At 48.9% G+C, this 24,578-nt stretch overlaps 3 protein-coding genes and 1 pseudogene across 3 annotated transcripts; 3 read left to right on the top strand and 1 right to left on the bottom strand.

Moving 5' to 3' along the window:
- Positions 1 to 9,224: 9,224 nt before the first annotated feature.
- LOC101755364 (phosphoglycerate mutase-like protein 4) lies at positions 9,225 to 13,701 on the top strand (the record flags this gene model as incomplete). Its single annotated transcript, XM_004978553.3, is given in 8 exon segments — positions 9,225 to 9,412; positions 9,530 to 9,580; positions 9,654 to 9,770; positions 9,871 to 9,996; positions 10,118 to 10,193; positions 10,304 to 13,127; positions 13,245 to 13,355; positions 13,431 to 13,701. Coding segments are annotated over 6 exon segments (666 nt in total). The 3' UTR covers positions 10,507 to 13,127; positions 13,245 to 13,355; positions 13,431 to 13,701.
- LOC101773621 (pentatricopeptide repeat-containing protein At1g52620-like) lies at positions 10,932 to 12,924 on the top strand. Its single transcript, XM_012848074.1, has 2 exons — positions 10,932 to 11,219; positions 11,443 to 12,924. The coding sequence occupies exons 1-2, from the start codon at positions 10,932 to 10,934 to the stop codon at positions 12,922 to 12,924; spliced, it is 1,770 nt and encodes a 589-aa protein (XP_012703528.1).
- Positions 13,702 to 13,974: 273 nt separating the features above from the next.
- Positions 13,975 to 15,658, bottom strand: LOC101773209 (cytochrome P450 94B3). Its single transcript, XM_004980089.3, has one exon. The coding sequence runs from the start codon at positions 15,615 to 15,617 to the stop codon at positions 14,061 to 14,063; it is 1,557 nt and encodes a 518-aa protein (XP_004980146.2). The 5' UTR covers positions 15,618 to 15,658; the 3' UTR covers positions 13,975 to 14,060.
- A 772-nt stretch (positions 15,659 to 16,430) lies between these two features.
- LOC101772795 lies at positions 16,431 to 18,688 on the top strand (annotated as a pseudogene).
- The last annotated feature ends 5,890 nt before the right edge of the window (positions 18,689 to 24,578 follow it).

Here is a 24,578-nt window from a genome sequence, read left to right as displayed (position 1 = left end):
CCATCTTGATGGCGATGAATTGCTCTTTATGATCTATTTGTTTGTGCATTATCTCACTTCTAGCCTTTGTAAGTGCTTTGTGTTATATTTGAGAAGCTTGGTAAGTTTTACATTCCATGGCATGCATTTTGTGCTCTCATACGATCTTGATGTTTACATTTAAGGGGGAGTCTTGCATTTAATGGGGAGTTTTGCATTTGAGGGGGAGCATGCATTCTTTTGCTTTTGTGCATGCATTTCATTGTGGCATGTTTTCAGGGGGAGTGCATGTGTTCAGGGGTAGCTTCTAAGCTTTGTGCTAGTTTTGTGCTCTCTTTTGCTCTTTTGTCGGTCGTGTTGAGCTTTTTACCTCTTCTTGAGGAGCTGGCATTTGGTTTGAGTTTTCGATCGTCACATGATTGGTTTTGAGCTATTTCTGCCTCTTCTTGAGGGATCCTGTGTTTTCGATCTTCACATGATTGGTGTTGAGCCCTTTCTGCCTCTTCTTGAGAGATCATGTGTTCTTTGTCTCGGTTGTGTCGAGCCGTTGCCCATGTCTTTGGGAACTGAGACTTTTCCAAGTTGATTTGGTCTTTGTGATGCTTCTCATGTCGAGTGACTTTAATCATAGCGTTTACATGGCTTTCGATCACTTGAATGGGAGCTTTGCCTAATTGGTTTCACAACTTGGCTTTTATGGTTGTTCTCATCTCAAGTGACTTTGATCTTAGTTTTTACTTAGCTTTCGATCACTTGGATGAGATTTTTGACTTTTGCCTCTCAAACCATTTCTTTGTGCTTGAATGGTTTCAACACACTCATCAAGGGGGAGATTGAGAAAATCAAGTTGATATGAACCTTGATTTAATTGTGATGAGCGTTTGACAAATATTGAAATGGCTTTGATGGCATTTTGGGATTCATGAAGCTCTTGTGTTTTTTGCTTGACTCTTCGGTTGTGTTAAGTTTTTTGTCTCTTCTTTGGGAACCTAGAGTTTTTTGTTCGGAGCTTGCATGATCCTTTTTCATATCAAGTTGCCTTGTGTTTCCTTTTATTTGGCTTTTGGGCACTTGAATGAGTTCTCTTTTGCTTTCAAATCATCTTTTGTCAATGCACTTATCAAGGAGGAGATTGAGAGACCAAGTTGACATGTGTCTTGGTCTATTTGTGATGAGTGATTAACTAGATGATTTGAGGCTTTACCGGTTGAGTCCATATTCCATATGCACTTGATTATGCTAACGGCTAACCAGATGTGTGAGTTGTGTTGCGGTGTTTGTATAAAACATATCTTGTGTGTTGTGTATCTTGGCTTGTGATGTGCAGGTGTAGGATGCGACATGGCGGTCGATGGCATGAGGTGAAGGTCAAGCGAAAGGTTCATACCAATGTACTAGCGTTGTGAAGGGTGGGCATGAATGTTTGGACCGAGGGACCCGAGGAGTCCGAGCGGAGTCATGGACGATCCACATGGTGCACGAAAGAGCAAGAGTACACGGATGAGATGGAGACGGCGTCGGTCGAGTCAAGCGGGACGGAGGCGAGTCGAGTAGGTGGCCCGGGAGCCAGGAGCGAAAGACTTGGAGGCGTCGAAGGCTTGGCGGAGATCAGACACGCGTCAACATCGGTGAGTCACGTCGTACGCGGTGTGCAAGAGGGTTTGACTGGTTTGACCTCAAAACAAGGGGGTGAATCATGCCTTGCAGGGCATGCGAGAGGGTTTGATCGGATTGGCCTCAAAATCAGGGATGAGTCACGCCTGCGGGGTGTGCAAGAGGGTTTGACCAGTTTGGCCTCAAAATCGGGGGACGATTCCGGTGCGGCTGGACGGCGTCGAGTCAGAGGATGCGTGACACCACACGAAGCTTGCGTTGAGGCGAAGCGAAGTCGTGAAGGCGCCGGGTCCATCCGATGTACGAGGAAAACGTTGGACAATTTTAGCCCTGGAGGGTATTTGAGTTGTGTGCTTCATGTAAGGGCATTCTGGATATTTTCCAGATGCCTATATATAGGAGAGATGGCTGGTTGGGGTAGCCATCCCTTTGGTTGTTTTGGTGGGGATTTTCTCATTTGCTTTGTGAGAGCCTTTGGCAGAGGGAGAGAGGTGTGAGTTGATCTTTTTGTCATCCTAGTTTGGATTGTGCTTAGGAGTGGCTTGTAACCGAACATGGTGGAGTAATCCAAAGATCAATTTTGTGCCATATTGTTCCATCCTCTTTGAATCTAAAATTTATCTTTCTCAGTATTTTCAGAGGTATTTTTTGGGATTTTGCGTTCTTCGAGTTTGAGCCCAAATCCCGTGAGATTTGTTAGGAGAAATTGTTGCTGTGACCCGTGTGAGCATCTATAATGTGATCTCCCTCAAATCCCTCACAAATTTGGCTTGAATTTTGAGATTCCCTGAAAATCCCCTTTCTTGTGCCCTTCCCAAATCCTTTGAATCTATTTACCAATTCTTGGGCTTTTTGACTTGAGCCTTTGGGAAATACCTTTGGTATGTTGTTGTGAGTCTATGGTTCAAATTTCGTGATTTTGGAGGTCGTTTGATCGAGTTTTGGATTTTTCCCACTTCCTCACAAAGGCTGTTTTCCGGAGTTCTGCAATTTTCCGAAGGTTTTCCGGAAATTTCCGAAAGTTCGGAAGTTTCCGAAGGATTTTTCGGAATTTTCCAAATTTTAGTTGGTTTTCGAATTTCTTCTCCCGATACTTGTTTGGGCTTTTTCTTGCTTCTGCTAGTCTCAAATTCGGTTCCTAGCAATATTCCTAGGTCCATCCATTAGCTCCTGCATAGCTAAGGGGACTTGATATTGCTAGAAGAGAATTTTGTGGATTATGTTGGGACTTTAGCCGAGGTTCTTTGAGAAAATTTGAATCAGCTCCCATTCACCCCCTCCGGTCGCCTTTCCGGTCCTTCAGCAATACAATCGGCTACCTCGAGTCCTCGATACGGTTGAACATGCCTCCATTCTTCCATTACTACAATGCTCTCACTTGTCAGTGCAATGATAATGAACTTGTATAGAAATTCCTGTGGGTAAACAATACCACACTGAAATTTGAAGCATTGCACTGCTGCTTGTAAATGCCTGCTCATAGGCAGTTGTGAATGTAACCCTGAAGTGTAAAGTGTTTGATTCTACCCTGTTGCTTTGGAGTTGGAGGCAATAGAATAGATAACTTTAATTTAGTCCCATCCATCGGTAGCCATTCCTCGTTATCTCAAACCTTCCCCTTTTATGTGTTACTATTATTTGTGCAGCAGCAGAGATACCACGTGAGAATATTGTTGTATTTATTCTAAATTAAATCAATTTAAAAAACGTCACTCCGTGCCTGCTTCTTACCCTGCGCCATGCTACCATCTGTGCGATCCAGTTTCATTGTGTATATGTCACTCTTCTCTGCAATGTTTTCTTTATCAGTAATTCGGTACCTTAAATGTAGGAAGCCCATGCTCATATGGAGTACACACCTTTTCCTTTTATGTAACCCAGCTTAATTTAGAATTGTTTGATAATTTAGAGTTTAAACATACAGATAATTTCTTGGCTCATAGTAGGTCGTTTCATCTCTTTCTTGATCCTCATGTTCAAATTTAATTTGGTCTTTTTGATACATAATAGCTAACATGGCCTACTGTTAACACAATGCATTGTAATTGATGATTGATGCAAGCTTTCAGCAAATAAATTTGCAGTCATTCTCTTTTATTTTGTAGAGTCCTTCAGTTAGACATTTCAGCAGATTCAGAGGCCTCTCCTAGGAGAACTGTACCAGGGAGTCTAAGTAGTCCTCTCATCAATGTTAGCCTGTCAAGAGAGAAATTGGAAACAGGCATGTCTACGACCCTTCATTTTATTCTTTTCTTTTGCCACGAAAGTTTATTGTTTACTGCCGTCATAATTCTCATATGTATAAACATGATCATAGGTCATCAGTCTAGTGGCTATAACAGAACAGAAACATGAGCATTAGCCATCAGCCTAGTGGCTAGTTTAGTGTGCAGCATACCATCCATTGTATTTTTTTCGAAACGAACGAGTTAGGAGAGCTACGGATTATATTAAAAATAAAAAAGATTCCAGACTAGGTACACCAACAGAGTCACCAAAGTAGCTCCCAATAGAAATGCCGACTCAACCCAACTCAAAACAAAAAAGAACTCTACGACCAGTTAGATTGAGACATCGATGCAAGCCACGCAACGCTAAAGCTTGAGCAGCGACCACCACGCCACACCACCACCACCCAGCAGGAAAAACCGACAAGTAGCCCTTATCGCCAGCACTGTTATCCCCAACGATGTCCCACGCTGAACCAGCCGCTGCCATGCAGGACTGGCCGCCGCAGTCTGCTGCAAGCTGTATAGCTACCAAGGTTTCTCCACCGTGCCTCTGTCGTCCTCAGGTCATACACACACAGTCATCGATCTCCCAATCCACGACTTTGTATCAGTAGAAGTTAAAGGAGGAGCACACTGCACCACACCGAAAAAGTCATTGCTCTGTAGGACCCAACGCCGAAGCACCATTGCCGCACCGTACACACCAAACAATCAAAACGCCGCACCGGATCCTGACCCTCCAAGGCAACTCGAAACGCGTGGGGGCATCACCACATCCACCGCCGCACACCACTCCTCGGACACACCAAATTAAAGCGAACGGGTCTCGCCACTTCCGCCGCTGGACTCCACACCAAGGATCTGGACTTGCTTTGCCATCGGAGGTGACATGGTTCCACCGAGCTACTCCAATAACTTCACCTACACCTTGCCACCGCCAAAATCTCAGTTGTACCATGTGCACACACAAAAAGTTTCCCGCGATAATGGCTCACCACCACCATCGGCGTAGATCCTCGCACCACCGCAACGGCACCACACGAGTGGCCTCCACGCCACCGCCGCACCTCCTCACTTGCACGACCTCTAGCCGCACGTCCTTGCCGGCGCTGCTGCACCTCACGGCCTCCATGTGCGCCAGCCGCAATTGCATCCAGGCCACTACAGCACGGGTTCCCTAGCCCTGCGAATGCCTGACCTAACCTCCCACGTCGACTGCAGCCTGTGCCCCAAAGCCGCTCCCTGTGTGGCCCCCTTCCTCCGTCTCCGCCCCTGTACTGTGGCCGCACGCCGCCGCCGGGAGTCAGCATGGCCCACGGTGGCCGAGCCATGCCCTAGCCACGGGTTCGCCTGATCCGCCCTGGCCTCACAGGCATCGGCCTCCAATGTCGCGGATCCACACGCCGGCCGCCGGAAAGGGCCCCCGCCACCACTGAGGGCCGCCACTGTGGTGCACGAGCTCCCCGGCTAGGCCCGCTACGCGCTCGCCGGACCCACCCTCGACGTCACCGGATCCGGTCGTCGAGGCCACGGAAGCACGCATCGCGGGTCAGGGACGAGCGTGCTGCTGCCGGGAAAAGGGAGGCCGCTGCCGCGTTCCACCCGAAGCACGCCGCGACGAGAGAGACCCCGCCATCACCATCCTAGGGAGCCGCACAGGCTACTAGTGGTTTCCTCCTGCGACAGCGAGGGAGAGGTTGGTGGAGGTGGCTGACGGCGGCTAGAGGGTGGTCGCCGCCCGAGTGGCCCGGTGGGGGGCGACGTGGGGGCTGGTCTCTTGGACTCTATGGTGCCTTCTTCTGTAGGGCTCGGGCAGAACAGCCGTTGTGAGAACATCCAATGTATATTTCTAGTTAGGCCCTATTTGGTTCCTTTAGTCCATGGACTAAACTTTAGTCCCACCCCTGTTTGGTTCCATGGACTAAAATGGACTAAAGTCCATAAATGCTGTTGAACAAAGACATTTATACCCCTGCTGCCAGTAACCCTATGCCAACTTCTGGTTCTGGCGCTCCCTCCCAGCCTCCCCTCCGCTCCTGTGCCCACATGGCACTCAAGGCGCAGGCCTCCCCGTCGCTGCGCCACTCCCCGCTGCGCGCACCGGATGCGGCGGCGGATCCTCCGTCGCGCGAGGCGGTGGTGGGGGATGAGTGCCCGGCGCAGATCAATCCCTTGCGCCAAATCAAAATCCCCAAAACACAACCCAAACCACGGGCAGCCACTGCCATGGGCGGGGTTGAGCACCGACGAGCCCCCCAGCACCGCCGCCCTATGGCTATGGAGGTCCGCCGCAGGCTCCCGCCATCGCACGGAGGCACCCCGCGTGGGGCACCCTCAGCGGCAGCCGTTGGCTGCGCCCGGAGCTGAGGGGGAGCGGGTGCGGGTGGAGGCCGGGGGCGTCGCTCGTCTACCCACCACGCACTGGCACCGCCACCGCAGCAGACTAGGCAGGGGGACTGCCTCCGTGCGGCCAGGATCCGCCGCCGCATTCGGCGCGCGTGGTAGAGAGCGGGCGGGAGGGAGGACGGCAGGCGGCAACGGTGGCGGGGACCGAGCGGGAGGCAGCAGGAGGGAGCCGAGTGGGAGAGAGGGCAATAAATGAGGGGCAGGTGTGTCCCCACCATCCTTTAGTCTAGTTTAGTCCAGTTTTGTGGACTAGAGGACTAAAGTCTTTAGTCCAAACTTTAGTCTACCTGTTTGGGTGTTTAGGGATTAAAAGTGCACCAAAATAGTGGACTAAAGTTTAGTACATGGGAACCAAACACCCCCACATAGTTAAAAAGGGAAAAAACCTGCTGTTGACTTTTAAGAACTATTGGCAATTTACTCCAGTGATGCTCTAGCGTTATAGCAATATTTCCACAGCCAAGTCCCAAAGGATGGCTTTGAAATTTTCAAAATAAATTTATGAATGTCCAGTTTTGTGTCGGTATGTTGGTAGCTGGGTAGACTGATATAACAAACTCTATCAGCAGTAGTAGTGGAGCTACTGTAAGCTCAAAGTGCTGATATCATCATGCATAGATCAACAAGGTGTAAAATACAAATGGTTTTCTTTCATGACATACAGTCTCAAAAGCTACTTGAATGATACCTGAATCAGAAAATCACATTGGTTTCCTAGTTCTTTTCTCGCAAGAATAAGGTGAAGCATCATCTGATGAGATCAAAAGTGTGACAGCATTAACGAAGAACCACATAGTGGAGCAAGAAAGATGTCCTGGAGCTTAAGGCATGAAGAGAACAATTCTTCTCGAGGTCAAGGACATGATTCTGGAGTTGGATTTTGCGAGATCTGCACGAAGATAACAATTCTTCTCGAGGTCAAGGACATAATTCATCACAGCACCTTGCATCTTGATATGTATGTGTGTCATGGTCAAAATAGAATACACAATATCATGGACCCATGTTTATAGAACAAATAATAAGATTTAGCAACACATTCAACATCAACATATGTAATAATTAGGTTTCACCGGTTCACGCAGGCTTCCCACGGCTGGGTAATAATTTCTTCGGCCCAATTTTTAATGTAATTTTAGAGTTTCGATGGTGGAAATCACATGTCCACCGATGGAAATTGGATAATTAGATTATATTGCTCACGTCTTGTTGTCATTGAGCTAGCACCATTTCGAACTCGTACAATCACAGCCTCATTTTCTACGTCAATTTTTGGCATAACCTTTCCTTAATCCGGTGCACATAATTTCATAGACAAATCAACTGGTACAAAAGTTGAAACTACATGATAATAAATAGAAAGAACTATGCAATGTTTTAATCACTGCTGACATGCGCAAACCAGAAAGTCTTTTGAGTCTCTCCATATAAATGTGTAGCTTTACGAGGTTACAGATCCCATCGTTTCTTCAAACTAATTAATGACAATAGGATTTAGAAAATTATTGAAGCATAAGCTGAAAATTTGTTTTTATTGGCGTAGTCTTCAGTTTGCCATCTTTTTCTCCAACCTAACCTGAAAAGTATGTCATAAAATTAATGTATTACTGAGGGAGGTCATATGCAATCAAGCTGTCTGAATGACACATGCAGAGTTTGCAAGTATTAGCTGTAAAAATTGAAGCAATCCACAGTATTCTCAGAAAGCCGTTTTACTAAAGGTCTAAATATCAGGAATTATGTGAGGCAATCGATTGTCTCACCTCACAACACAGTTAACTCATCACCATCAAGAAATCAAATGGTCTTTTGCAAAAAAAAGGAAAAGAAATCAAATGATCGAAATACAGTAGCTAGTGATCTTGAAGCTAATTTTTTTAGAAATTTTCAGTCCGATGCTTGCTTTTGGTGTAAGCACCAAGAGTTGGAATTGGGAAGACACCAATTTATTGAAGTGGTTGGTTTATCAGTTTTTTATAACTCCATTACCTACATTTACTGATGCTAAGGTTGAATAAGGCAAGGCTACAAGCTACTACCAAACCTAGTTAAATATAGAAGGGGAAAGAAATAAATCTGAACCAGTAGCAGACATTAAGAACATCGAAAGACACTAACCATGCCTACTAAAGTGTGCGGCGGCCGTCGGGGAGGGCGGGAGGGTGAGAAAGAGAGGGATGCGGAGAGAATTAGGAGGGGGCGGCGGCTCGAGACCAAGCGTGTGTTAGCGGCACGGTTGCGGTTGGGGGTTCTTCGCAAAATGACCAGCAGGTGATTTTTTAAAAAGCGACGTGGAATTGGAATTTTCTCTTCTTGGTGTTGAAATATTTTTGAACCAATGGGGTGTGCCGCAAATAAATCGAACGTGGTTACGGTTGGCAAAGGGCCTCCCTAGATCCGAAGTAGATTAGCGGAGAACTGAAGGGCGTTTTTTGCAAAATTCCATGCGCTTACCAACTTGCTTGTGGACGGCCGGACCCGCTCGATCGGACGGACGGGAAAGCAGGGCCGGCGCGGGGGTCTCGGTGGAGAAGAAGTGCACGGGGGTTTGTACTTATCATGAACAAGACAACTCAGGTTTTATGCTTGTCCGCCGACCAGGCGCAGGCTTTATGCTTGTGATTCCAGAGCCTTCCAGAGCCTTCCGGAAGCTGCTGTTGGAAAGACACGTCCGATGGATGGCTTGGCTAGAATGGAAACCAACCTGCTGTTGGAATGGCTGTTGTGGCTCAAACCGTGTTTCTAATTTGTTAGTCAACCCCGCCGCCGTGTTGGCATGGAGATGCATTGGAGTCGAAGCAAGAAGAGGGTGGCGTGCGTGCGTTACTTCGCCCCTTCGGAAATGGCCTACTTCGCGTCGCGTACATGGAGATGGATAGCGTTCGCCGCGGCGTTCCTCTCTTGTGCCTGGCGTTTCCTCTCTTGTGCCTGGCCTTTTATAAAGTCGCCCCTTCCCTCTGCAGGGCAGCTAGATCATACAGCACAAGAGATCAGAGAGGTTCCAGATTTCAAAGAACCGCTGCAAGGCAGCTACAGCAAGAGCGACCATCTCCCCTTCCCTCTGCAGCAGTAACGCCGGCCGATCGATCATGGCACCTGCGTCGACGCACGGCGAGCACTTCGCGGAGGTGGTGTTGGTGCGCCATGGACAGACGGATTGGAACGTCTCCCGCATCATTCAGGTCGCTTCTTGTTCATCCTGTCCTGTCACAGCTTGCTACTTATCGCATCACTTAGATATGATTCTCCCTCTGCGATGCAATACAACATGTGTTAAGGCTTATTTTAAGTTTCAACAGGGACGGATCGATCAGGAGCTGAACGAAACTGGTAGGCAGCAAGCTGCCAAGGTACGCCATACTTTGTGAGATCGTCATGACTTGAGATTATGTACGTGATTCTGATTTTGTTCAAACCCTCAAGGTTGCCCGTCGTCTGTCGGAAGAAGCCAAGCCAGCTGCCGTCTACTCCTCTGACTTGAAGCGTGCTTCCGAGACTGCGCAAACGATCGCAGCGCATTGCTGCGTATCTGATTCTGATGTATGAACACTCTTTGAATACTAGTATTAGTTTGTTCTAATTTTTCTCGCTTCACGAATTATTGGTGTTCTATATATCATCCGGCTTCTGTTTGTTTCAGCTGGTGATTGATCGGGCACTGACGGAAAGGCACGGGGGATTGTTCCAAGGTTGGACCTTTGACGATGCCAAGAGATCTGAAGCTTACAAGGTTTTCGCACGCGGTGGCAGAGATCAAGAAATACCTGTAACTAATTTCCATTCTCCTCTCAAAGTTGTACTTAGTCTTAGTTGAAGTAAAAGCTAGGCCTAGGCGTGCTTTCCCCATGTTGGTTGCTATATATTACTCATGATCTCCTTCTGAACAGGGTGGTGGGGAGAGTCTTGATCAACTTTCCGAGCGCTTAGTTCCCTGCTTGAACGCAATCGCGGAGAAGCACAAAGGTAAGCACCGATCCACATAGTAATTTCTTGTGCTCTCTGTGTGGTCAAAACTTGCACCTGGTGGTGAATTTCAAGCTGCAAACTGAAGCTGTCGCGTGTTGCGTTAATAGGTGAGCGGGTGGTCGTCGTCTCCCATGAGGCAGTCATAGAGGAAATCTGCAGGCACGCCGATCCAACGATCTCGGTTGGCAGGATTCCTAACACCTCAATCAGCGTTGTCCATGTCTCTGGTTCCGATGGCCGCTGGATCCTGGAGAAGTTCGGGGACGCCGGACACCTAATCGAAGATGGCTTCCCGCAGAGTACATTGTAACCGAAAATATGCTGCTCATGTTCATACAGACTGTTAAAGCATAGGTGATGCCTTCATTCCTTCCTCCATTGTAGCTCATTTGTCCGTGAGAACTTCTATTTTTAGTCAATCACCCTGTAATTTGTGAAATGTATTTTTTTTGAAAGTTAATAGAAACACTACCGTATCATATAGTAAATTCGTTCCTTCATGGCTACAATGCTCTCATTTGTCAGTGAACTTTTATTTTATTTTCAGTGAAGTATTTTTTTTTTGGAAAGTTAGCAGAAGCACTACCAAGGAGAAGAAGCAGCAGTTCCAATGTGGACCGAGCAACTGAACTAGCCATTCTTCTTTCTTTCTTTCCTTTTTCTCTAAACGCTCCCACACCTCGCGCCGCGGCCGCCGCTCCTGCCCCGCATCACCCCGCTCCCGCGGACGCCGGGATGGAAGGGAAGGCCGCCGAGACGTGCGCTCGCGCCAGGGAGATGCACAGCACGCTCCCGGAGGCGAGGCACTGCAACCGCCTGCTCAGGCTTCTCGTGGAGCGCCTGCGATGGGTGGATGCCCGGAAGCTCTATGACGAAATGCTTGCGGAGGAGGGCGGCGCGGATAACTACAGCACCTGCGTGATGGTCAGAGGGATGTGCTTGGAAGGGCGGGTGGAGGAGGGGATGAAGCTGATTGAGGCGAGGTGGGGAGCTGAGTGCATTCCGCACGCCGTGTTCTACAATGTGCCGGCGCGGGGACATTGGGAAGGCGTTGCTTTTGTTGGGCGATATGGACACGAAAGGATTCTTGCCAACTGTGGTGACATATGGTTCTATTGTTAACTGGCTCGGGAGGAAAGGTGATCTGGAGAAGATTGGGAGTTTGCTTGCGGAGATGAGGGTGAGAGGATTGCCCCCCAATGTGCAGATTTATAACACTGTGGTTGACGCATTGTGCAAATGCCAGTCAGCAACGCAGGCAATGGCTGTTCTGAAGCAACTGTTTGCAAGTGGTTGTGACCCGGATATTATGACATTTAATACTTTGATATCAGCATTTTGCCGGGAAGGTGATGTTCAACAGGCTCTGCAGCTTTTGAGGGAGGCCATTAGGAGGGAGTTGGAACCAAATCAAGTTAGCTATACTCCCTTGATTCATGCCTTCTGCATAAGAGGAGAAGTGATGGTTGCATCGGATTTACTTGTGGAGATGATGGGAAGAGGTCATACTCCAGATGTGGTTACATTTGGTTCATTGATTCATGGCCTTGTTGTTGCTGGGCAAGTAAGTGAGGCCTTGATTGTCCGGGAAAAGATGGCAGAGAGACGGGTGATGCCTGATGCTAACATATATAATGTACTGATTAGTGGTTTATGCAAGAAACAGATGCTTCCTGCAGCCAAGAACCTTCTCGCAGAGATGCTCGAGCAAAATGTGCAGCCTGATAAATTTGTGTATACCACTTTGATTGATGGTTTCATTAGGAGTGAGAATCTCAGTGATGCGAGAAAAATATTTGAATTCATGGAAGAAAAAGGTGTCTGCCCTGATGTTGTTGGTTACAATGCTATGGTTAAGGGATATTGTAAGTTTGGAATGATGAATGAGGCAATTATGTGCATGAGCAGCATGAGAAAGGTTGGGTGTATCCCATATGAGTTTACATATACTACACTTATTGATGGCTATGCTAAACAAGGTAACATAAGTGCAGCTCTTAGGTTCTTATGTGATATGATGAAGCGGAGATGCAAGCCAAATGTTGTTACGTACTCGTCACTGATAAGTGGATACTGCAAGATAAATGACATGGACAGCGCGGAAGATTTGTTTGAAAAGATGCAGTCTGAAGGTCTATCTGCTAATGTTATACATTATACAATTATAATTGGTAGTCTGTTTAAAAAAGATGAAGTGATCAAAGCTGCTACATACTTTGAAAGCATGCTGCTTAATCATTGCTCTCCTAATGAAGTCACGTTACATTATCTAGTTAATGGGCTCACGAATAGTATGCCTTGTATAATCAACCTAACCTGCAGTAGCACTGCTAAGGTTAATAACAAGAGAGCCCTTTTAGATGTATTCAAGGGAATGGTTTCTGATGTATTAGACCCAAGGATTTCAGCTCTCAATGCTATTATCTTTAGCCTATGTAGACATAATATGCTTGAGAAGGCACTGAACTTGAAAGATGAGATGGCTAAAAAAGGCTACACGCCGGACCCAGTGACCTTCCTTTCCCTACTCTATGGCTTTTGTTCTGTTGGAAAACCAAGCAACTGGAGGGTCATCCTTCCTAATGAATTTCAGCAGGATGAATTCGAGATAATCTTTAGGTACAAGACATTATTTGATCAGCATGTAGTTAAGTCAGCCAGCCTTGAGGTCTATAGAGTCTTGCAGTTATGTGCTAAGGAGTTTCAGTTCATACAACCAGCAGACTAGAGATTTGTTTGTTCTTGACTCATGGATTCATGGTTTTCCTGGCTTCTGGAAACAAGGTGTGGCTGCTTTTGGAATTTGACTTCAGCAACTGGGTAATGAGCACAACTCATGATCGCTGACAGAGAATTTCTTCCAGCACTGGATTTCAAGACTGGCAATGGTATTAGCAGGACAAGATATCCAGTTGGGATCTTCTCCTAAAGGTGATAATCTTGTCTTCGTTTCTCAGTTACGGTTCCTGATCAATTAATAAATCCTTTTTATCTTATAATTTGTAAATTGGTTTCATTGATTTAAAAAAACTTTCATCTGCTCCATAGTGACTGGCATTGAGATGTAAAGTCAGAGACTGATGGATCCAGAGGTAAATAAGCTTGAGAACATTGAAATGCCTTGGTGAATGAATTCCGAGCAACTCTATGATGCCCTTGGTATGAACCCATTTGCCTCCTGCTTTTATTTTTCTCTTTAGAAGATACACTGGTAACTCTTGGATTGTTTTGCAGGTAAAAAAATCGGTCTGCTTCTTCATATCACACAGAACTAGGCACACATGACAGTTGATACTTCCCCCATGTAGTGTAGGACATCAGCCTAAATATAATCTGTATATAGTTGATCAACATACTGAGTAACTGACCGTTTATTAATACAAAAGGCACTGCACAACTGTTCGTCACCTTACCACTAGTAGTAGGAGACATGTATCTCAAATGATCAAATGCAGTTCTTTTGATACAAAACTGTCAATTGGAAAGGAACCTGATAGGCAGTTAAGCTGATTTGTGCGGTTCTGAGATTATTTCTCCGTTGCTGATAACTTGAATATTTATTGCTGATCTAAGCATGTGCACATTTGCTGCTATGCAGTAGGGCAGTGGAATTTTGCTAGGATTATTCAGTTGTAGATGTAAGATGTGTGCATTGTTCTCTCCTTGCAAGAGAGAAATATGTTCCTTTGTGACTTCTCTTAAGAAGTAATCAAACATTCATTTTACTGATTGAATTCAGCCTAACATTCACAACTCACAAGAGATGGCTCAAAAAAGAAGAGTAAAAAACATAACACAGTCTATTTACAAATGGTATTGTCAACCCAAGGGGACATGAAAGTATGAAACCGATGATGTTCTTGATCATTCAGCACCTCCAGGAACCACCCTTCTCCTCACTTGCACAGGCAAGCCCCCTTTCATCCTGAGCGTCACGGAGAGCACGTGCTCCGGCACACCGCCGGCGGAATCCTTCTTGACGTCGACCACGAACTCTTCGAGCACGCTCGCAACGGTGGACTTCATCTGCACGTAGGCCATCTCCTTCCCCAGGCACATCCTCGGCCCGGCATGGAACACGGTGTACCGGAACGGGCTCTCCGGCCGGAACGCGCCGTCCTCCCCGAGCCACCGCTCCGGCCTGTACTCCGCGCAGTCCTCGCCCCATAGGGCCGCGAGGCGCCCCATGGCGTAGGCGCTGTACGTCACGGACCAGCCGGCGCCGACGTGCGTGCCGTCGGGCAGCGTGTCGTCGGCGGCGCACGACTGCGAGTCGATCGGCACCGGCGGGTACAGCCGCATCGACTCCGTGAGCGCGGCGTGCAGGTAGTGCATGCCGCGCAGCGCGTCGAATCCGAACGGCTCGCCGGCGCGCGTGCCGGTGGACTCGCGCGCCGCGCGGACCTCGTCGGCGATGCGCGACACGACGTCCGGCCGCGACGACACGAGCCAGAAGAACCACGTCAGCGCCGAGGATGTCGTCTCGCGGCCGGCGATGAGGAAGCTGAGGACGATGTCCCTGAGCGCCTCGTCGCTGTGGTCGGCACTCGCCACGAACCGTGACAGGACGTCGTCTCTGTCGTCGTCCGGTGACGCGCTCTGGCGCCGGGCACGGACGATGTCCTTGGCGAACGCGTGGACGTCGGCGATGGCCTTCTTGAGCCTGCGCTCCGTGCCGATGTTGAGCCACTTCTTGATCTTCCATGAGACCTCGATTGGCTCCAAGAACCGGCGAACGATGAGGTCCTGCGCCTCGCCGAACTTGTGCATGAAATCGGACCTCGCCTCGGCCACTACCCCGCCGTCGGCGAGGCAGCAGGGGTCGTGCCCGAACGCCACCATGCAGATGGTGTCGAACGCGAACCGCTCGAGCACGTCCTGCAAGTCGAGGACAGCGCCGCCGGCATTCCGCCGCAGCAGCGGGAGCAGCCTGTCGGCGACCTCGGCCTGCACGACGTCGACGACGAACTTGCGGAGCGAGCGCTTGGTGAACTCGAGGCTGGCGTTCTTGCGCTGCCAGAGCCACTGGTCGCCGTCGGAGTTGAAGAGGCCGTTGCCGAGGAAGTCCCGGAGCATGGAGATGGCGTGCTCGCCCTTGGGGTAGTTGGCGAAGTTGGCGCGCAGGACGTGCTCGACGTCGGCGGGGTTGCCGGTGACGATGCCCGTCCGCATCCCGGGGATCCAGAAGCCCATCCGCTGCTGCGGGCTGGCGACGATGAGCTCGGTCGACCAGTCGAGGAAGCGGTGGCGGTTCCTGAGGAACGCCGGGAGGTAGCCGAGGAGAGGGTGGGATTTGAGGCCGTGCGTGGTGGGTTTCTTCTTGGTCAGGGTTCTCGTGAGGTTGTAGAAGATGTACAGTACGGGAAGCAGGAGGATGAGCAGGGAGAGTGCAGAGCTTTGCATTTCTGGGACGGTGGCCATTGCCGTTGACTTGCTATCTTCTGTTGTTTGACCTGTGGATGAGAGGGAAGAGCGTGCCTGCTGGTTTATATACCTGCATTGCGGTATCCAAACCAGACTTGTACAGATCTGAAGATGATGCTAAAGTATTCAGAAGAAGTGTGGCTGCCATGTCCATGGATGGTCACATGGCAAGATGCTTGTGCTTGTTGACCAAGATAGGACCTTGCATGGGAGGGCAAGGAAGGTCAATTGGGCTCGAAACTGTGGTCAGGCTGGAGGCCCGGATTCATTTGCGCAGGCCGAGACAGAGAGGCAAAAAAGTGGTCCGCCGTGCTATTGGGCCGACTACACCCGGAGTCCGTTAGTTTTCCTGACGATGCCGCCGAGCATACAGTGCGCGGCCCGCGATGACGATGATGGGCGGAGAAGAAAAGTCAGCAGCGGCCTTCATTCAGTTGTTCAGCATTTTTCTCGCCTCCCAGTTGAGTCAGCTACTCAGCGGTCGTCGTCGAACTACGGCCATGTCGCAGCAGTCGCACAAATGACACGACTCTGCTCAGCAACCTATGGACGCAGCCATGTAGCGGTTGGTGCCTTTGTCCCCCGTGCAAAGGAGACTGCCTAGCGCGCTCCAGTATGCAGGCGTGGACCAAGGCACGTACGGCCCCAAAAGTATACCATGCAAGAACTGAGACTCGAGCCCTCAGGCGACGCTTGCTCGCTCATCCTTTCGGCTAACTTTTCCGAAGGTCAACCATTGCATGCAGCGCACCTCCCTGCCCACACGCATTTTACGAGGATCGATGCATGGCGAGTTTGACACGATGGCACTCGAAACCCGTTTCAACACGTTCGTACACTAGAAAGGTCTCAACGACACTGCGCGGCGCGCGCTACGTATACATAGACCAGCATCCATCGGCAGCTCTGCACTGGCGAACCAGCCACGCACGGTTCATACACGCGAGCGTTTCTACGTACACGATCAACTCTGCGCGCGCGCGTGCATTCGAATCATATCACATAGGAACATGGACGTGCAGGTGCGGCGGACGTTCGTCGTACCCGCGCCGCCGTCGGAGCCGTCGGCGGAGGTGCCGCCCACCGCCTTCGACCTCGTCGCGCCGGCCTACCACGTCACCGTCCTCTTCGCCTACGCCCCGCCCAACCCCACCAACGCCGCGCTCCTCCACGCGCTCGCCGCCACCCTCCCGCGCTTCCCTCGATCTCCTTACCGCCCGCCGCCTCGATCAGAGCCGCCGGCCCCGCGCCGACCGCCCGCTCTTCGTCACGGGCAGGGGCGGCGCGGGCGCCCTCGTCGTGGAGGCCGCGGTGCCGTCGTCCCCGCTCGCGGACCACCTCCCGCTCGTCCCTTCGTCGGACCTCGAGCGCCTCCACCCGCCGGTCGACAAGGACACGCCGCACGTGCTGCTGCTCCAGATCAACCGCTTCGCGTGCGGCGGCCTCGTCATCGCCTCGTCCGCGCACCACCAGGCCGCCGACGGATACTCCATGTCCACCTTCTTCCACGCGTGGGCCGACGCCGTTCGCGCCAGCGGTGCCACCGGCGCCCCGCCGCGAACCACCATCGACCGCCCTCCAGTGCAGCCGTACGGGCCTGGCGCCGTCGTCCCGCGCCGCCCGCCGCGGTGCGAGTTCGAGCACCGCGGCGCCGAGTTCCTGGCGTCGGACGCCGCCCCACGGCAGCCCCCCGCCCGCGTCCGCCCTTCCGAGATCGCCAACCTGCTGCTGCACTACACGGGCGAGTTCGTGGCGGAGCTCAAGGCCCTCTGGCGGAAGATCACCGCGGCGCGGGGGCGCGACGAGGACCCCGCGCGCACGGCGCTGAACGTGACCGTGAACGGCCGCGCGCGGCTCGGCGCCGACGCGTTGCCCAGGGGGTTCTTCGGCAACGCCGTGATCACGGCGAGCTCCGGGACGAGCGCGCGGGACCTGGCGCGCGGCGGCGCTGGTCCGGGCGGGCGTCCGCGCGCGCGACGGCCGGTACTTCCAGTCGTTCATCGACTTCGGGGCGCTGCACGGCGGCGAGGAGCTGGAGCCCACGGTCGGGGACGAGGACAACGTGCTGCTGCCGGACGTGGCGTCCGACAGCTGGCTGCACCTGGAGCTGCACCGGCTGGACTTTGGGTGCGGCGGGCGGCTCGCCGGGATCCTGTCTGCCCATTCCCCGCTGGACGGGGTGGTGGTGCTGATCCCCAGCTTGGGGAAAGGGGGGGTTCCTTAAGAGGTTGGACATCATGCTAGATGTGTCAATGGCAACGGAGTATCTTCACCATGAGCTCACGAGGTAGTCCTGCACTGCGACTTGAAGCCTAGCAATGTGCTATTTGATGAAGACATGGTGGCTCATGTAGCGGACTTTGGAATCGCAAAAGTTGCTATTCAGTGATGACAGCTCCATGATCACTGCAAGCATGCTTGGATCACTTAGGTACATGGCACCAGGTACGTCCATAATCTGTACTGTGACTCTAAATTTTGGTTGGTATATATATTTTGTTAACGGTGCTGATTTAGTCCTACTTCAATTCTTTGTTTCCTGTCTCATGAGCATAGTATGGATGTTACGGGAAGGCATCACGCAAGATCGATGTTTTCAGTTATGGAATCATGCTCCTTGAAGTCTTCACTGGAAAGAGACCCACAGATCCCATGTTCGTCGCAGATTTGAGCATTAGGCGGTGGGTTTGTCAAGCATTTCCAACTCAGCTTGCCTCTGTTCAGGATGACTGGCTATTGCAAGGTGTTTCTTTCTCTGCCGGCAATCTGAATGACTTTCTTATGGCGACATTTGAGCTGGGTTTGATATGCTCAAGTGACTCACCTGACCAGAGGATGTCAATGAGAGATGTCACGGTGGCACTGAAGAAGATTAAAAAGCATTATACAAAATCAATAATATCAGCAACCACGATGAGTGCTACCCTGTGATTCAACTGTTCGTTCCATCTTCCAATTATTTTTCAGTACTTTTGTTTGTCCCGTTGGCCTGTGCCTATAATATGATTTTTGAACGTATACTGTCATTTCCGAAATAAGTTTGTGTAAACCATGCATTTGAAGATTCATGGGTGGAGTTCAAATACTGCAATCCAAGTTGCGTGTCTCTAAAATTCAGTAACACAGAATGTCTGCTGAATGATCTGCAGGCCAAGTCGACGCATGTTATAGTCATGCACAATCTTAAGTTTCAAACTTATTACTGACAAAAAGTTTATTATAAACTTCAATTGCACTATAAGAAAACTATTCACGTGAATACCAACACCAAAACATATAGCTATTTAAGAAAAGGGCCGTGTCTCTAAAAAATGTACTTTTTGTTCGATTGCTATTTAATATAAGTGGTCCTGAGTTTTTACTAAGACAAACAATTATAAGTTCCACCAAATTTATATAGAAGAGTATATATATTAACAATTATCACATGAAAGAAATGAACTATATAAAAATATATTTTATAATGGATATAATTATCCTCATTTGATATCGCAAACATTACTATTCCTTTCTACAGACATGGTCAAATCTATAACAATTTGACATAGATCAAACTCATAATCCCATACATTTCACATCAACTTTTAACTAATAACAAAGGAGAAACAAAAACTTTCAAATAAGTACACTTCATAACTTTTAAGTTCAAAACAAGCATCAACTTCGGCGTCTCCAGAATTTTGGATGAATTATTCAAATTGCTTCCAATTGCCATTCCACAGAAACTTCAGGATTCTATTTTTTTAACTTCAGAGTTTAAAAGTCTTTAATCCGGTTTAAGAAGTTTCAGCTTATACACATAGTCAAAGTTAGAGATATACTATTTATGATAAAAATTACTAAAATGACTTACGTTTTGGAACAGGGAGAGCAACATCAAAAGATGCAACGTAGTGTCCACGGACCATGCTAGCTAGCCACACACATCATCATATACTAAACTACGCATGCGTCTCTTGGTAATCGGCAATCATATGAACATATTTTGAAACCGAAAAGTGCTGACCGGCCAACACGATAATGTTGACTTGACATTATTAATTGTGCTCTGATTGGAAAGTGATGGTAACAAAATTAAAGGTGATGTCATTCTGCAAGTATGCATGGGAACAAAATTATGCTCTGATTGGTAAGTGATGGGAACCAAATTATTAATTATACTCAGTTCCCTTTGTGGTTTAATCCTAGGTTCGCCATCTCTCTCTGATGCAAATGGCTTTATGGTTGATGGAAGCCTTTTCTATAACAGAAGTTTAGTTAATGGATGATGATCCTGTCTAAACAAAAAGCGTGAGCTCTAGCATAGCGGCATAGGAACTAATATGTTCAGAGAAAATTATAATGAATCACAATCGTAAAGGACACTTCAAGGTTACAAAAAACCTGAGACTATTCTTCAAATACAAAGATGCCATGGCCACATTTCTAATTTTTTTTTCCAAGTCACACTTGCCCTTGTTGGCCGCCAGCCGCCTTGGTTGTTGATCTGTCCCGGCTGCTACCTCCTCTGTGCACCCGTGATATTGAGATGCAAGGATAAGGAACACACAAGTGGGCTATCTGCAACATGCATCTTCTCACCAAGTGGACTGGACTGGAATGTGGTCGGCAAAGCAACCATGTGCACACAGCTTCTTCTGACCACACAATAGATATCCATGCGTTGGGTGATGTAAATCTTGAACATGCTAAACGTAACGATCTGGGCTTGGCACCGAGGCTGAGGAAGACCTGAATCTAGACCAGGCCGTTGAGGATGCTGCAAACTTGGCCAACGGGGACGAGGGTACCGCGGATTGCAGTAATAACGAGGCTGGTGCTGACATCGGGGAGGATCTTTTGCTGGCATCGAGGCTGATCTGTTCGCGAAGTCCTTGGATTCTTAGAACAGCATAAAGTTTTACATCAGCAAGAGCTACTTTCCCAAGGGCGTCGCTAGGGTCTCGGGTGACGAGATTGTGACTGCACCTAAGGTAGGCGATGATATTGTTTTAAGGACTTCTTTGCCTCTAGATTAAGATTTCCGTGCGACAAGGATCTTCATAAGATTTTGGAGAGATACAGGGCCAAGCTTCACCATCTTACTCCAAATGCCTTCATTGCTCTATCCAAGTTTTACTGGGTCCAGCACAGATTCGGGGGTCATATTGATGTTGATAGTTTTGCAAGGTTGTTCGAGCTTCATATCCAAAGGAAGAGAGTTACATTTGATGAAGAGGAAGGTATCTTGGAGGCGCATTTTGTGTGCTGCACGTTCGCAACTCAGAGGAAGAACAAAAAGCAGAAAATCATGAGGTTTGAGCTTTCCCATGGACAAAATAACAGATGGGATGACAATTGGTTAAGATACTGGTTTTATGTTAAAGTTGACATGGCTGATGTGTCTAGGATCAGACGTTCTTTTTATCCTTTCTCTGGCCCCTTTTTCCCTATGGACATCTCCACCACTCCCCCATTTACAAGGTCCAAGGTTGTTAAGGAGTGCGAGAACGCTTTTTACTCAGCCTCAAAGTCGATCTCCGGGTGGGATCTTGTTGAGGAGTTTTTGGCGACTAACATCTAGCCCCTTTTGGATGGATGGGAACCAATGGAGATTGTGTCGAAGAACGTTTCATGGTGCACTAGCCTACTTCCTTACCCTTGTTTCAGAATAAAGTTGCCGGAGGGTGCCAACCCTGGTCTTTATGCAGAGGATGTAGAGAGATACGCTATAGATATTATTGGCCTGTGCACTGAGAGCAAGCTATCGTCTACCCGAAGGACTGTTGAACACGAGTTTCGGTTAACCACGTATTTGATGAACTTGGTGTCGATGTTGTGCCTCGCACGAAGCCTCGCAAGGCTTCAAAGTGGATGCAAGAAGTCGGTGTGACTGGCTCGGAGCAGATTGGCGGCGGAAGTAGAGCGAAAAGGAAGAAAGCAGACAGCACAGCTGCAAAGGCAGCAACAGTGCTTTCAAAGAAGGCTGATGCCCAAGCGAGCGTCATACTTGAGGCTGCAAAAGAGAAGCTAAAGACCTCCAACCTCGAGGCTCAGAAGAGAAAAGAAAAACTTGGTCAAGTCTCTTCGAGTGAGGCTTCTAAATCCTCTACGACAACTGCATCCAAAGCTGACCCGGTCGCAACCAAGTCTGAGCTTGAAACCGTTGGCGCGCTTGTTGGTATGAAAGTTAAGAAATCAGCAAGAAAGTCCCACATCGCCAAGGCGTTTGATAAAGATGATGATGTTTTTTTGGATGTGGACTTATCTTTGGTCTCTTCCTCGATCCCCGAGGCTAACGCCCCTCCAAAGGAAACTCAGACTGAGGTTGTTGCGCCCCCTCTGCGCCTCGAGGCCAACCCTTAGTGAAACAGAAGAAGAGCTAGCCTCAACACTCAAACAACTAGAGGTGTTAAAGAAATAAGAAGAGAAATTTGCTCAACAAGAGCTCCAGGCATAAAGACTAGCAGCCAAGAAGCTAGCAAAACTAAACGAGGCCAAAAGGCAACTAGCGGAGTTGCAGCAAGAGTTAGATGAGTTGCAATACTTATCGCTTCAAACCTTCAACACCAGCACTAGCCTCATTGGACACAACAAACTAGCAGCAACGAGCGCATACACAACTATCAACAAAAGTTCCCCATTGTCCTTGGGCCTGCAAATAGCCCCATGGCCCGCAACCTACAAAGAAGATGCATTACAAAAGTTCAATGGCCAAGCAGACTCATGCCAGTTCCTCATGAGTAATGAAATTGTTGACACCATTTTTCAACACGTGTCAAAGGAGGCGTCATGAGGAAGCAACTGATCGACATTAGAAACAGCCATAGGCTCAGTAGAGGGAGATGATGTGGTATTGGCAAAGTCATTTATCATTGCGTGTGAGGGTGCAACACTAAACCGGTACTCTCTACTCATGTCATAGTCCGTATACAGCTGGGTTGATCTTGGAAACAAGCTAATACAAATCTTTCAAGGCTTTCGTAGTACCATGATTGATGAGGGGGACTTGTTCAATTTTGTGCAAAAAGATAAAGAACCTCTAGCAATCTATGTGAGAAGGTTTGTCCAACTTAATTCACAAACTTCAGATGTGGAGAATAGCGTGGCCATAACTGCCTGCATCAAGGGGCTCAATCTAGGGCCAACAGCCTTGAAGCTATCAGGGAAAAAGCCAAAAACAATGGAAGTCCTATTCGCAGAACTAGACAAATACCATAGATCAGATGAAGACCATAGAAGAAGGGTCACAAAAAGAAACCACAGAGGCAGGCCAAGAAAGATCAAAACTGGCAAGCCTCGTGCTCCAACCAACAACATCAACACCATTCACACCCAAATCAGCAAGTGCTGGCCATCGAGGGTAACCAACACTCATTACAAAACCAAAACTAAAACTATAGACCAAACCAGAACCGATACAACCAACATCAACCAAACTTTGGTAGTGGCCAAAAAGAGGCCATGCCGGAAGAGGAAGAGGCCGAGGTAGAGGGCCTCTGAGGCCAAATAACCAAAGTAACCAACAAAGACCATTTTATTGCATGTTCCATGGTAAACAAATCGACCATGCAACTAATTTTTGTCCAGAAGCTAAAAAGACCTTTGAAAGAATAGCCGAAGAACAGAAAGCGACTGAGGCACCCAAAACCATCCACCATACAACCTTCTGGCCACATCCACCATACAACCCAAACCCCAACCTCACAACCTTCCAACCCGCCATGACATGGCAACATTCACCGCAATTCTGACTTCGAGCTCAACTAGCTTCGCAGAATGCGAACTTTGCACCTCCCCAGTCTCTCCATGAAATGCCTCTACCACTAGCTATTTTTGTGTATGAAAATTTCAGCCTTGAAGGGAGTCATCACAGTTTATGGTGACCAGCAAACCGCCAGGAACATAGAAAAGGGTGTAACTCTGGGATAAAAGAATGGCCACCACCTAACAATCCCTAACGAGGTTGAAGAACAAGAAAAGAAAAAGCCAAATGTTGAGCCCAAGAGGGACAAAGAGAACATAAAAATAAGTGCGGATGGCGAAACAAAAAGAGTTCTCCTAGATGATTACCCGCAGCCTCCCGCATTGGCCACCCGCCGGCAGCCTTCCGCTGGCTCGCCCGAGAGGATAAGGTGGAGAGACTGAGAGAGAGAAAGGGGGGGATGAAGGTTGGTGAGGGGAGAGGATAAGGCAGTTTTATTGCCTTCCGAGGAGGCGTTTTGTCCCAGTTGGAAACACCAACCGGGACTAAAGCCCCCTAGTCCTGGTACTAGCAATTCGGTACAAGAGTGGGACCCTTTAGTACCGATTGAAAAAACTAGTCCTAAAGGGTATTAATTTTGTTTTTAAAAAAAGCACATCACCCCGCCGGCCCGCCCCCCTCCCCCCACGGCCGGGCCCCCTTCAACGGAATTCCCCCGCTGGTTCGGCCTTTTCCACCCTTTTTTGGGTGTTTTTGGCCAACCGCGCGGTTCCTCCCCCCCCCCCCCCCCCCCGCGCTGCCGCTGCAAGATGGCCGCCACCTCTGCCCGATGTTTGCTGCCGCTCCTCGCCTCAAGCACGAGGTGAGGGGCGAACGGAGGGGTGAGGAGAGGGGAGGCCGGGGAGAGGGAGGTAGGGGCCAATGGAGGGAGCTGAGGGAGCCAGAGGACAAGGAGAAGTGTGCACTGAGTGAGAGAGAGAGAGAGAGAGAGAGAGAGAAAGAGAGAGGGGAGGGGAGACAGTTGGATAAGGGTGATTCGGTGGATTGATAAGGGTACGGGGGATGCGGTGTCGTTATAGTGGATGGTCGCCAGGGCAGTCAACTGATGAATAGTGACAAATTTGGACGGACATAGCGCTGATAGCAAAACTTGACCACAGACTCCAATGGCCAACTGCCTGTAGCTGCAACATTTGTGGATTGAATTCAAATACTATCATGTCGTTATATATAGTGGACAGCCCAGGCCAGTCAAGTGAATAGTGACGAAATTG

The sequence above is a fragment of the Setaria italica genome, chromosome VIII (genome assembly GCF_000263155.2).
Source record: "Setaria italica strain Yugu1 chromosome VIII, Setaria_italica_v2.0, whole genome shotgun sequence".
In the NCBI taxonomy this organism is placed as follows: Eukaryota; Viridiplantae; Streptophyta; class Magnoliopsida; order Poales; family Poaceae; genus Setaria; species Setaria italica.
This window is presented reverse-complemented; position numbering and strand designations above follow the sequence as displayed.